The sequence below is a fragment of the Oncorhynchus tshawytscha genome, linkage group LG02, assembly GCF_018296145.1.
Source record: "Oncorhynchus tshawytscha isolate Ot180627B linkage group LG02, Otsh_v2.0, whole genome shotgun sequence".
Classification (NCBI taxonomy): domain Eukaryota; kingdom Metazoa; phylum Chordata; class Actinopteri; order Salmoniformes; family Salmonidae; genus Oncorhynchus; species Oncorhynchus tshawytscha.
Window position 1 is genome coordinate 3,137,578 of NC_056430.1, and position 12,433 is coordinate 3,150,010.

A 12,433-nucleotide genomic window follows, 5' to 3' on the forward strand; every position below is an offset into this window, starting at 1 on the left:
TCCTGGGCTACTCCTGAAGCCCACTCCTCGGCTACAATATCCAAACCCCTTCTACTGCCGGTACGGGCCACGGAACCCCGCCGATCCTTCATGACTGGAATACCGACATAATCTGCCCGAGGATCCCAACAGGCCCCTCAGGCGCGACGTCCCCTGAAGGCCCATTCTGCTAACCGTAGCCTGCTAGCTATCTGTAGCATATTGGACTGTTAGCTGATCCACCGGCCAGTTTCTTGGACCACTATACCCATTTTGCCAATTGGACTTGGACCCTTCTGCTACTTGGAACCCTACTAATTCCACAACTGGTCTATCGACTTCACCACACGAGGAGGCAAAAACAGACTTTCCCCCATCGCGTCGTCCCTCTATGGCCCTTATGCTAGCTTGCTAGCCCCGGCCTGCTAACTGTCTGAATCGCCGTGTCCCCAGCCAGCCCAACCACTCACTGGACACGCATACCTCTCACTAATATCAATATGCCTTGTCCATTACTGTCCTGGTGAGTGATTACTGTCTTATTTCACTCTAGAGCCTCTAGTCCTGCTCAATATGCCTTAACCAACCATGTTGTTCCACCTCCTACATATGCGATGACATCACCTGGTTTAAACATCTCTAGAGACTATAGCTCTCTCTCCATTACTCAATGTAGGTGACAGAGGTGAAATAAAAATAAATAAATAAAATATTCTATAACCATGTTTCATTAAATACATTTAAAATTGAGGCTCAGATAAAAATGTCTAAAAAAGAGAGGATGTCCAGATGGAATACTAGGTTTACCTCCAATGTACTCACTTCCTACCTTACCTTTGTCTGTACACTATGCCTTGAAGCTATGCTATCGTGCCCAGAAACCTGCTCCTTTTACTCTCTGTACCGAACGTGCTAGACGGCCAGTTCTTATAGTCTTTAGCCATACCCTTATCCTACTTCTCCTTTGTTTGTCTCTGTGAATGGTTTGTCCTCTGACAAATCAACTGTAAATTTCAGTGTTCCTCAAGGTTCCGTTTTAGGACCACTATTGTTTTCACTATATATTTTACCTCTTGGGGATGTCATTTGAAAACATAACGTTAACTTTCACTGCTATGCGGATGACACACAGCTGTACATTTCAATGAAACATGGTGAAGCCCCAAAATTGCCCTCGCTAGAAGCAGGTGTTTCAGAGAATAAGGAAGTGGATGGCTGCAATCTTTCTACTTTTAAACTCGGACAAAACAGAGATGCTTGTTCTAGGTCCCAAGAAACAAAGAGATCTTCTGTTGAATCTGACAATTAATCTTAATGGTTGTACAGTCGTCTCAAATAAAACTGTGAAGGACCTCGGCGTTACTCTGGACCCTGATCTCTCTTTTGACGAATATATCAAGACTGTTTCAAGGACAGCTTTTTTCCATCTACGTAACATTGCAAAAATGAGAAACTTTCTGTCCAAAAATGATGCAGAAAAATGAATCCATGCTTTTGTTACTTCTAGGTTAGACTACTGCAATGCTCTACTTTCCCGGCTACCCGGATAAAGCACCAAATAAACTTCAGTTAGTGCTAAATACGGCTGCTAGAATCCTGACTAGAACCAATTTTTAAAAAATCATATTACTCCAGTCATAGCCTCCCTACACTGGCTTCCTGTCAAGGCAAGGGCTGATTTCAAGGTTTTACTGCTAACCTACAAAGCATTACATGGGCTTGCTCCTACCTATCTCTCTGATTTGGTCCTGCAGTCTCCAGTATTTATGTTGCAGTAGTTTATGTGTCGGGGGGCTAGGATCAGTTTGTTATATCTGGAGTACTTCTCCTGTCTTATCCAGTGTCCTGTGTGAATTTAAGAATGCTTTCTCTAATTCTCTCTTTCTTTCTCTCTCTCAGAGGACCTGAGCCCTAGGACCATGCCTCAGGACTACCTGGCATGATGACTCCTTGCTGTCCCCAGTCCACCTGGCCGTGCTGCTGCTTCAGTTTCAACTGTTCTGCCTGTGATTATTTTTATTTGACCATGCTGGTCATTTATGAACATTTGAGCATCTTGGCTATGTTCTGTTGTAATCTACACCCGGCACAGCCAGAAGAGGACTGGCCACCCCACATAGCCTGGTTCCTCTCTAGGTTTCTTCCTAGGTTTTGGCCTTTCTAGGGAGTTTTTCCTAGCCACCGTGCTTCTACACCTGCATTGCTTGCTGTTTGGGGTTTTAGGCTGGGTTTCTGTACAGCACTTTGAGATATCAGCTGATGTACGAAGGGCTATATAAATAAATTTGATTTTTGATTTGATTTGCCGTCTCAGTGCTATGATGGGGTCTAAAACCAGACTGAAGCATTTCGTATACATTGTTTTTCTTCAGGAAGGCAGTAAGTTGCTGCGCAACAGCCTTTTCTAAAATTTTTGAGAGGAATGGAAGATTCGATATAGGCCGATAGTTTTTTATATTTTCTGGGTCAAGGTTTGGCTTTTTCAAGAGAGGCTTTATTACTGCCACTTTTAGTGAGTTTGGTACACATCCGGTGGATAGAGAGCCGTTTATTATGTTCAACATAGGAGGGCCAAGCACAGGAAGCAGCTCTTTCAGTAGTTTAGTTGGAATAGGGTCCAGTATGCAGCTTGAAGGTTTAGAGGCCATGATTATTTTCTTCATTGTGTCAAGAGATATAGTACTTGAGTGTCTCCTTTGATCCTAAGTCCTGGGAGAGTTGTGCAGACTCAGGACAACTGAGCTTTGAAGGAATACGCAGATTTAAAGAGGAGTCCGTAATTTGCTTTCGAATAATTATAATCTTTTCCTCAAAGAAGTTCATGAATTTTTCACTGCTAAAGTGAAAGTCATCCTCTCTTGGGGAATGCTGCTTTTTAGTTAGCTTTGCGACAGTATCAAAAAGGAATTTCGGATTGTTCTTATTTTCCTCAATTAAGTTAGAAAAATAGGATGATCGAGCAGCAGTAAGGGCTCTACGGTACTGCACGGTACTGTCTTTCCAAGCTAGTCGGAAGACTTCCAGTTTGGTGTGGCGCCATTTCCGTTCCAATTTTCTGGAAGCTTGCTTCAGAGCTCGAGTATTTTCTGTGTACCAGAAACTGTTCACCATAGTAGCACCCACCCGTAGCACGCGCTCCAGCAGGTATATCTCACTGGTCACCCCCAAAGCCAATTCTTCCTTTGGCCGCCTCTCCTTCCAGTTCTCTGCTGCCAATGACTGGAATGAACTGCAAAAATCTATGAAGCTGGAAACTCTTACCTCCCTCACTAGCTTTAAGCACCAGCTGTTAGAGCAGCTCACAGATCACTGCACCTGTACATAGCTCATCTGTAAATAGCCCATCCAATCTACCTCATCACCAGACTGTATTTATTTATCTTCCTCCTTTGCACCCCAGTATCTAAACTTGCACATTCATCTTCTGCACATCCTATCATTCCAGTGTTTAATTGCTATTTTGTAATTACTTTGCCACCATGGCCTATTTATTGCCTTTCCTCTCTTTGCACATGCTGTATTATTGACTGTACGTTTGTTTATTCCATGTGTAACTCTGTGTTGTTGTATGTGTCAAACTGCTTTGCTTTATTTTGGCCAGGTCGCAGTTGTAAATGAGAACTTGTTCTCAACTAGCCAACCTAGTTAAATAAAGGTGAACTAAAAAATACGACTAGGACAAGTCCTTTATATTAAAGACCCCTCACATAGTGGGGATAGGACACATCCTTTATATTAAAGACCCCTCACATAGTGGGGATAGGACAAGTCCTTTATATTAAAGACCCCTCACATTGTGGGGATAGGACAACTCCTTTATATTAAAGGCCCCTCACATCGTGGGGATAGGATAACCCCTTTATATTAAAGACCCCTTACATAGTGGGGATAGGACAACTCCTTTATATTAAAGGCCCCTCACATCATGGGGATAGGATAACCCCTTTATATTAAAGGCCCCTCACATCGTGGAGTCCTAAACACACACACACAGGTTATAATGTTATTTATTTAAACAGCAAAATAAAAAAAAATGTAATTAAAAAGGGTGAACAATAGCTGCAACCTGTCCTTGTAGAGAGCTGACATAACGTTCAGATTACTTTCAGAACCTGTAGGGGAGCAAAGGAAAATGATTCAATGTTTTATAGTCAATGCTTAATTTTTGATTTATTTCATCAGGTAGGCCAGTTGAGAACAAGTTCTCATTTACAAGTGCGACCTGGCCGAGATAAAGCAAAGCAGTGCAACAAAAACAAACAACACAGAGTTACACATGGAATAAACAAACGTACAGTCAATAACACAATAGAAAAAATATATGTACAGTGTGTGCAAATGTAGAAGAGTAGGGAGGTAAGGCAATAAATAGGCCATAGAGGCGAAATAATTACAATTGAGCATTTACACTAGAGTGATGGATGTGCAGATGATGATGTGCAAGTAGAGATACTAGGGTGCAAGAGGGTAAGTAATAATATGGAGGTGAGGTAGTTGAGTGTGCTATTTACAGATTGGCTGTGTTCAGGTAGTGATCGGTAAACTGCTCTGACAGCTGATTCTTAATGAACACCACGACAACGATAACAGTTATCTCGGCTATTTCAGCTGTGTGAATAGTAAACAAGCACCATCAGGACAATTCTTAGACATGATGGCTACGCAATATTCACAGTTTTGTGTAGCATTCTTACAATATACCCACAATATATCATGAATGTAGGCAGTTGAGGTAAAAATGCACAGAAAGAATGCAACAAACACACTGTCAGAGTCATACAAAAATAAAGAAACAGCTTACACCATGAGATACAGTTCGATTGTTTATGAAGGCGTTTCAACAAATCTGGACAAGTTGATCATAAAAAAATGCGTTATGTATAAGCAAAAACAAAAATCAGAATTGCTGCACGTTTGGGTGCCTTTGCGTCAACTTTCAACTTTGACACCAGAACCCAACGTTCTACTTCCTGTTGGCAGCGTTCACCAAAGAGTTTCTAAATTCAGAGGCGCAACATCCCGAGACTTCCGGGAACGCTTGCGAAACAGACAAGGTCGGAGTTTGGGGTTTGAGAAGTCACTGAGAAAAGTGAAAAATACTTCCTTAGTTGTTAATTTTCGCGAAATCTAAAGGCATAACCTAGATTCGAGACAATGTCTTAAGTAGTTGAACATGTGAAAGTGACAAACTTGACAGTGAAATTCTTTTGAATTGACGGCCTGCACATGTGCAGTTCGGCGCGAGACGACCGTTAGAGCAGACGACTAGTTTCTGCGCATGAGCTTATCTAGCCAACGTCGCCATGACATCGCCTACACGTGTGAATGGGGGCTTTCTATTGGAGAAGCAGTTTTAGCCTATCTTCATACGGTACTGTCTTTGGTGCACCCGCTTTCAACTTGTGAAAAACATCTAGCAAACGTTTTGGAAGAGGTGTTCAGAGACTGAAGTAACTACTTTAGCTAGATAATCAATATATATGGTAAGTAATACACGTATTTCATTTATTTAGTCAGAGATAAGTAATAATTTAAGAAGTTAATGTAGCTATCAATCTTGCTTTTAGCTAGCTGGCTAACTTTAGCTGCTAGCCCTAGAAGCTAGCTTGTTATCACAAATGTTTTTAATAAATGTTCCTCGACTAACTAGCTAATTGTTTGAGTTAATTTCCCATGGACCACGTGATGCTACTGATTTTCATAGCTGTAAGAAACGCACAACTAACTTTTAACTTAGGGTAAATCCATCACTTTTTTGACAGCATCTCTTTTGATTCAAACAACTTTCCATACATGTTTGCCTATGGGAGATGTGGTCAGAACGTTACCTTTTGGACCTGGTTGCCAAAACATTCAGAAGATATAGGTGCTCAAAGTTGACCCTTATTGCATGCATTTACATTTGAGCTATTTAGCAGACGTTCTTACCCAGAGCGAATTAAAGGAGCAATTAGGGTAAAGTGCCTTGCTCAAGGGCACATCAACAGATTTGACACTTAGACTGCTGAGGGATTCCAGCTAGTCAAAAAGTTGAGATTTAAAGTGGGATTGTTGTTTTGAAATTAGATATCGCCTCTCCCTAAATAGCAGGAAGCAGAGTGTACAGTCAACTTGCCAGTTCTTGATTATGGTGACACCATTTACCAGATTGCAGCAGCTACAACTCTTAAACCTTTGGATGCTGTCTACGATGGCGCCATTTGTTTTATCACTGTTGGCAGGTTTAATACTCACCACTGCATCCTGTATCAACAGGTTGGCCGGTCCTCATTAAAGTCCTGTAGATCAATTAATTATTCCTTTTTTTTTTTTTCAAACGCCGACCGCACAAGCTTCCAACTTCCCTAACTCTGTTGCTAACATATAAAATGTTAGATGAGATGCCATACCCACTAGCATGTTTGGTTAACTCTTGAGGTCCCTCTGGTCTCTTCCAATTGAGGAAAATCCTCCTTTAGCTTATTTGCTCCAAATTGTTGGAATAACCTACAAAATTCATTGCATCTTGATCCCTTAGTCCCCCTAGTGCAGTTTAGGGGGGAGTTGGACAACCAGAATATACATTTCAGATGTTCGAATGGACAAGTAAGAAAATCACTATCAAACTATTACTCCGATCAGAATTGCATCAGGCAGTGGCGCTGCCGCAGCACACAGCAGGGCAGTGCATAGTTTACTTTCTGAGTAAATTGCCTATATTCCTATTTGCTATAGCCCATTTCAATTCATGTTATATTTACACAAAGCAAGGGAACAATGTGGACAGAGCTAGTCTCACCACAGCGGGGCAAAATATCTGGTCAGAAAATGTTGTTTCTCTCGAATGTTGGATGATCTAGGTTATTTTTCTAGCGGACACTCCCGTGTCTGTCTGATTGTTGTATCAGTCCATATATTTGACCTGGTCTATTAAACCCCTCAGTGGATATGAATATGACCTGGTCTATTAAACCCCTCAGTGGATATGAATATGACCTGGTCTATTAAACCACTCAGTGGATATTGACCTGGTCTATTAAACCACTCAGTGGATATGAATATGACCTGGTCTATTAAACCACTCAGTGGATATGACCTGGTCTATTAAACCACTCAGTGGGTATTGACCTGGTCTATTAAACCACTCAGTGGGTATTGACCTGGTCTATTAAACCACTCAGTGGGTATTGACCTGGTCTATTAAACCACTCAGTGGATATTGACCTGGTCTATTAAACCACTCAGTGGATATTGACCTAGTCTATTAAACCACTCAGTGGATATTGACCTAGTCTATTAAACCACTCAGTGGATATGACCTGGTCTATTAAACCCCTCAGTGGATATGAATATGACCTGGTCTATTAAACCACTCAGTGGATATTGACCTGGTCTATTAAACCACTCAGTGGATATGAATATGACCTGGTCTATTAAACCACTCAGTGGATATGACCTGGTCTATTAAACCACTCAGTGGGTATTGACCTGGTCTATTAAACCACTCAGTGGATATTGACCTGGTCTATTAAACCACTCAGTGGATATTGACCTGGTCTATTAAACCACTCAGTGGATATGAATATGACCTGGTCTATTAAACCACTCAGTGGATATTGACCTGGTCTATTAAACCACTCAGTGGATATTGACCTGGTCTATTAAACCACTCAGTGGATATTGACCTGGTCTATTAAACCACTCAGTGGATATTGACCTGGTCTATTAAACCACTCAGTGGATATTGACCTGGTCTATTAAACCACTCAGTGGATATTGACCTGGTCTATTAAACCACTCAGTGGATATTGACCTGGTCTATTAAACCACTCAGTGGATATTGACCTGGTCTATTAAACCACTCAGTGGATATTGACCTGGTCTATTAAACCACTCAGTGGATATTGACCTGGTCTATTAAACCACTCAGTGGATATTGACCTGGTCTATTAAACCACTCAGTGGATATTGACCTGGTCTATTAAACCACTCAGTGGATATGAATATGACCTGGTCTATTAAACCACTCAGTGGATATGAATATGACCTGGTCTATTAAACCACTCAGTGGATATTGACCTGGTCTATTAAACCACTCAGTGGATATTGACCTGGTCTATTAAACCACTCAGTGGATATTGACCTGGTCTATTAAACCACTCAGTGGATATTGACCTGGTCTATTAAACCACTCAGTGGATATTGACCTGGTCTATTAAACCACTCAGTGGATATTGACCTGGTCTATTAAACCACTCAGTGGATATTGACCTGGTCTATTAAACCACTCAGTGGACATTGACCTGGTCTATTAAACCACTCAGTGGATATTGACCTGGTCTATGAAACCCGCTGGATGCACCGCTTCGGATAGCGTCTCTCCAGTTAGCCATGTTTCCGTGAAGCATAGAACGTTACAGTCTCTGATGTCCCTCTGGAATGCTACCCTTGCTCGGATTTCATCAACCTTGTTGTCAAATCAAATCAAATTTTATTTGTCACATACACATGGTTAGCAGATGTTAATGCGAGTGTAGCGAAATGCTTGTGCTTCTAGTTCCAACAATGCAGTAATAATCCAACAAGTAATCTAACTAACAATTCCAACAAAAAAAAAACTACTGTCTTATACACAGTGTAAGGGGATAAAGAATATGTACATAAAGATATATGAATGAGTGATGGTACAGAGCAGCATAGGCAAGATACAGTAGATGATATCGAGTACAGTATATACATATGAGATAAGTATGTAAACCAAGTGGCATAGTTAAAGTGGCTAGTGATACATGTATTACATAAGGATGCAGTCGATGATATAGAGTACAGTATCAACGTATGCATATGAGATGAACAATGTAGGGTAAGTAACATTATATAAGGTAGCATTGTTTAAAGTGACTAGTGATATATTTACATCATTTCCCATCAATTCCCATGATTAAAGTGGCTGGAGTAGAGTCAGTGTCATTGACAGTGTGTTGGCAGTAGCCACTCAATGTTAGTGGTGGCTGTTTAACAGTCTGATGGCCTTGAGATAGAAGCTGTTTTTCAGTCTCTCGGTCCCAGCTTTGATGCACCTGTACTGACCTCGCCTTCTGGATGACAGCGGGGTGAACAGGCAGTGGCTCGGGTGGTTGATGTCCTTGATGATCTTTATGGCCTTCCTGTAGCATCGGGTGGTTTAGGTGTCCTGGAGGGCAGGTAGTTTGCCCCCGGTGATGCGTTGTGCAGACCTCACTACCCTCTGGAGAGCCTTACGGTTGAGGGCGGTGCAGTTGCCATACCAGGCGGTGATACAGCCCGCCAGGATGCTCTCGATTGTGCATCTGTAGAAGTTTGTGAGTGCTTTTGGTGACAAGCCAAATTTCTTCAGCCTCCTGAGGTTGAAGAGGCGCTGCTGCGCCTTCCTCACGATGCTGTCTGTGTGAGTGGACCAATTCAGTTTGTCTGTGATGTGTATGCCGAGGAACTTAAAACTTGCTACCCTCTCCACTACTGTTCCATCGATGTGGATGGGGGTGTTCCCTCTGCTGTTTCCTGAAGTCCACAATCATCTCCTTAGTTTTGTTGACGTTGAGTGTGAGGTTATTTTCCTGACACCACACTCCGAGGGCCCTCACCTCCTCCCTGTAGGCCGTCTCGTCGTTGTTGGTAATCAAGCCTACCACTGTTGTGTCGTCCGCAAACTTGATGATTGAGTTGGAGGCGTGCATGGCCACGCAGTCGTGGGTGAACAGGGAGTACAGGAGAGGGCTCAGAACGCACCCTTGTGGGGCCCCAGTGTTGAGGATCAGCGGGGAGGAGATGTTGTTGCCTACCCTCACCACCTGGGGCGGCCCGTCAGGAAGTCCAGTACCCAGTTGCACAGGGCGGGTCGAGACCCAGGGTCTCGAGCTTGATGACGAGCTTGGAGGGTACTATGGTGTTGAATGCCGAGCTGTAGTCGATGAACAGCATTCTCACATAGGTATTCCTCTTGTCCAGATGGGTTAGGGCAGTGTGGTTGAGATTGCATCGTCTGTGGACCTATTTGGGTGGTAAGCAAATTGGAGTGGGTCAAGGGTGTCAGGTAGGGTGGAGGTGATATGGTCCTTGACTAGTCTCTCAAAGCACTTCATGATGACGGATGTGAGTGCTACGGGGCGGTAGTCGTTTAGCTCAGTTACCTTAGCTTTCTTGGGAACAGGAACAATGGTGGCCCTCTTGAAGCATGTGGGAACAGCAGACTGGTATAGGGATTGATTGAATATGTCCGTAAACACACCGGCCAGCTGGTCTGCGCATGCTCTGAGGGCGCGGCTGGGGATGCCGTCTGGGCCTGCAGCCTTGCGAGGGTTAACACGTTTAAATGTCTTACTCACTTCGGCTGCAGTGAAGGAGAGACCGCATGTTTCCGTTGCAGGCCGTGTCAGTGGCACTGTATTGTCCTCAAAGCGGGCAAAAGTTATTTAGTCTGCCTGGGAGCAAGACATCCTGGTCCGTGACTGGGCTGGGTTTCTTCCTGTAGTCCGTGATTGACTGTAGACCCTGCCACATGCCTCTTGTGTCTGAGCCGTTGAATTGAGATTCTACTTTGTCTCTGTACTGGCGCTTAGCTTGTTTGATAGCCTTGCGGAGGGAATAGCTGCACTGTTTGTATTCAGTCATGTTACCAGACACCTTGCCCTGATTAAAAGCAGTGGTTCGTGCCTTCAGTTTCACACGAATGCTGCCATCAATCCACGGTTTCTGGTTAGGGAATGTTTTAATCGTTGCTATGGGAACGACATCTTCAACGCACGTTCTAATGAACTCGCACACCGTATCAGCGTATTCGTCAATGTTGTTGTCTGACGCAATACGAAACATCTCCCAGTCCACGTGATGGAAGCAGTCTTGGAGTGTGGAGTCAGCTTGGTCGGACCAGCGTTGGACAGACCTCAGCGTGGGAGCTTCTTGTTTTAGTTTCTGTCTGTAGGCAGGGATCAACAAAATGGAGTCGTGGTCAGCTTTTCCGAAAGGGGGCGGGGCAGGGCCTTATATGCGTCGCGGAAGTTAGAGTAACAATGATCCAGGGTCTTTCCACCCCTGGTTGCGCAATCGATATGCTGATAAAATTTAGGGAGTCTTGTTTTCAGATTAGCCTTGTTAAAATCCCCAGCTACAATGAATGCAGCCTCCGGATAAATCGTTTCCAGTTTGCAGAGAGTTAAATAAAGTTCGTTCAGAGCCATCGATGTGTCTGCTTGGGGGGATATATACGGCTGTGATTATAATCGAAGAGAATTCTCTTGGTAGATAATGCGGTCTACATTTGATTGTGAGGAATTCTAAATCGGGTGAACAGAAGGATTTGAGTTCCTGTATGTTTCTTTCATCACACCATGTCACGTTAGTCATAAGGCATACGCCCCCGCCCCTCTTCTTACCAGAAAGATGTTTGTTTCTGTCGGCGCGATGCGTGGAGAAACCCGTTGGCTGCACCGCTTCGGATTGCGTCTCTCCAGTTAGCCATGTTTCCGTGAAGCAAAGAACGTTACAGTCTCTGATGTCCCTCTGGAATGCTACCCTTGCTCGGATTTCATCAACCTTGTTGTCAAGAGACTGGACATTGGCAAGAAGAATGCTAGGGAGTGGTGCACGGTGTGCCCGTCTCCGGAGTCTGACCAGAAGACCGCTTCGTTTCCCTCTTTTTCTGAGTCGTTTTTTTTTTTGGTCGCTGCATGTGATCCACTCCGTTACACTGGTTGTAAGGCAGAACACAGGATCCACGTCGCGAAAAACATATTCTTGGTCGTACTGATGGTGAGTTGACGCTGATCTTATATTCAGTAGTTCTTCTCGGCTGTATGTAATGAAACCTAAGATGACCTGGGGTACTAGTGTAAGAAATAACACGTAAAAAAACAAAAAACTGCATAGTTTTCTAGGAACGCGAAGCGAGGCGGCCATCTCTGTCGGCGCCGGAAGTATCTTTCGCACAAGTTAAAAACCCTGTTATCGTTTGTTTTGGCATTTAGGTGCAAAAATTAACTCTGAGCACTTCTATAATGGGCAAATATGTATGGGAAGTTTTGTTCAAATAGAAAGGGGTGCTGTCAAAGTGATTGGGTTCAAATGGATTGACCATTTGTTGTTTTCTTTCTAATAGGCTCGTAATGCAGAGAAGGCCATGTAAGTATATGCTTGCCTTATATTGTGATTATATTGAGCCATAGGCCCACTGTCATAAATTAATGTGAGAGAATACTGATGCTATTTCTGTTTATAGTCCACGTGGTGTCTCGGTCATGTAGCCACTGAACATGTCACTCACTATGTTATGCTCTGGTGTCTAACTGATAGTGTTTTCTATTCACGCCGGCTGTCGACTAATCAGCTGGTTACAGGCTCATTTTATATTAACTAGGCTACTTTTCTTTTAAAAGTTTCAATTCGCTAGTCTGTCGAGTCCTTTCCTGCTAGAATGAACAATATGCATCTCCAGGTGATC

General features: G+C 43.2%; 1 protein-coding gene and 1 long non-coding RNA gene across 2 annotated transcripts in view; one reads left to right on the forward strand and one right to left on the reverse strand.

Moving 5' to 3' along the window:
• Positions 1 to 3,970: 3,970 nt before the first annotated feature.
• Positions 3,971 to 4,955, reverse strand: LOC112247485. The gene is made up of 2 exons (XR_002953082.2): positions 4,781 to 4,955; positions 3,971 to 4,091 (listed from the first exon to the last, which is right to left on the reverse strand). It is a non-coding gene; the product is annotated as an uncharacterized LOC112247485 (long non-coding RNA).
• Positions 4,956 to 5,030: 75 nt separating this feature from the next.
• The window catches only part of isy1 (ISY1 splicing factor homolog), a 29,481-nt gene continuing 22,078 nt past the window's right edge, over positions 5,031 to 12,433 (forward strand). The window contains exons 1-2 of the mRNA XM_024416255.2: positions 5,031 to 5,462; positions 12,092 to 12,114. Coding sequence (XP_024272023.1) covers positions 5,460 to 5,462; positions 12,092 to 12,114 — 26 coding nt within the window. The 5' untranslated portion in view covers positions 5,031 to 5,459. The remainder of the gene's footprint in view (positions 5,463 to 12,091; positions 12,115 to 12,433) is intronic.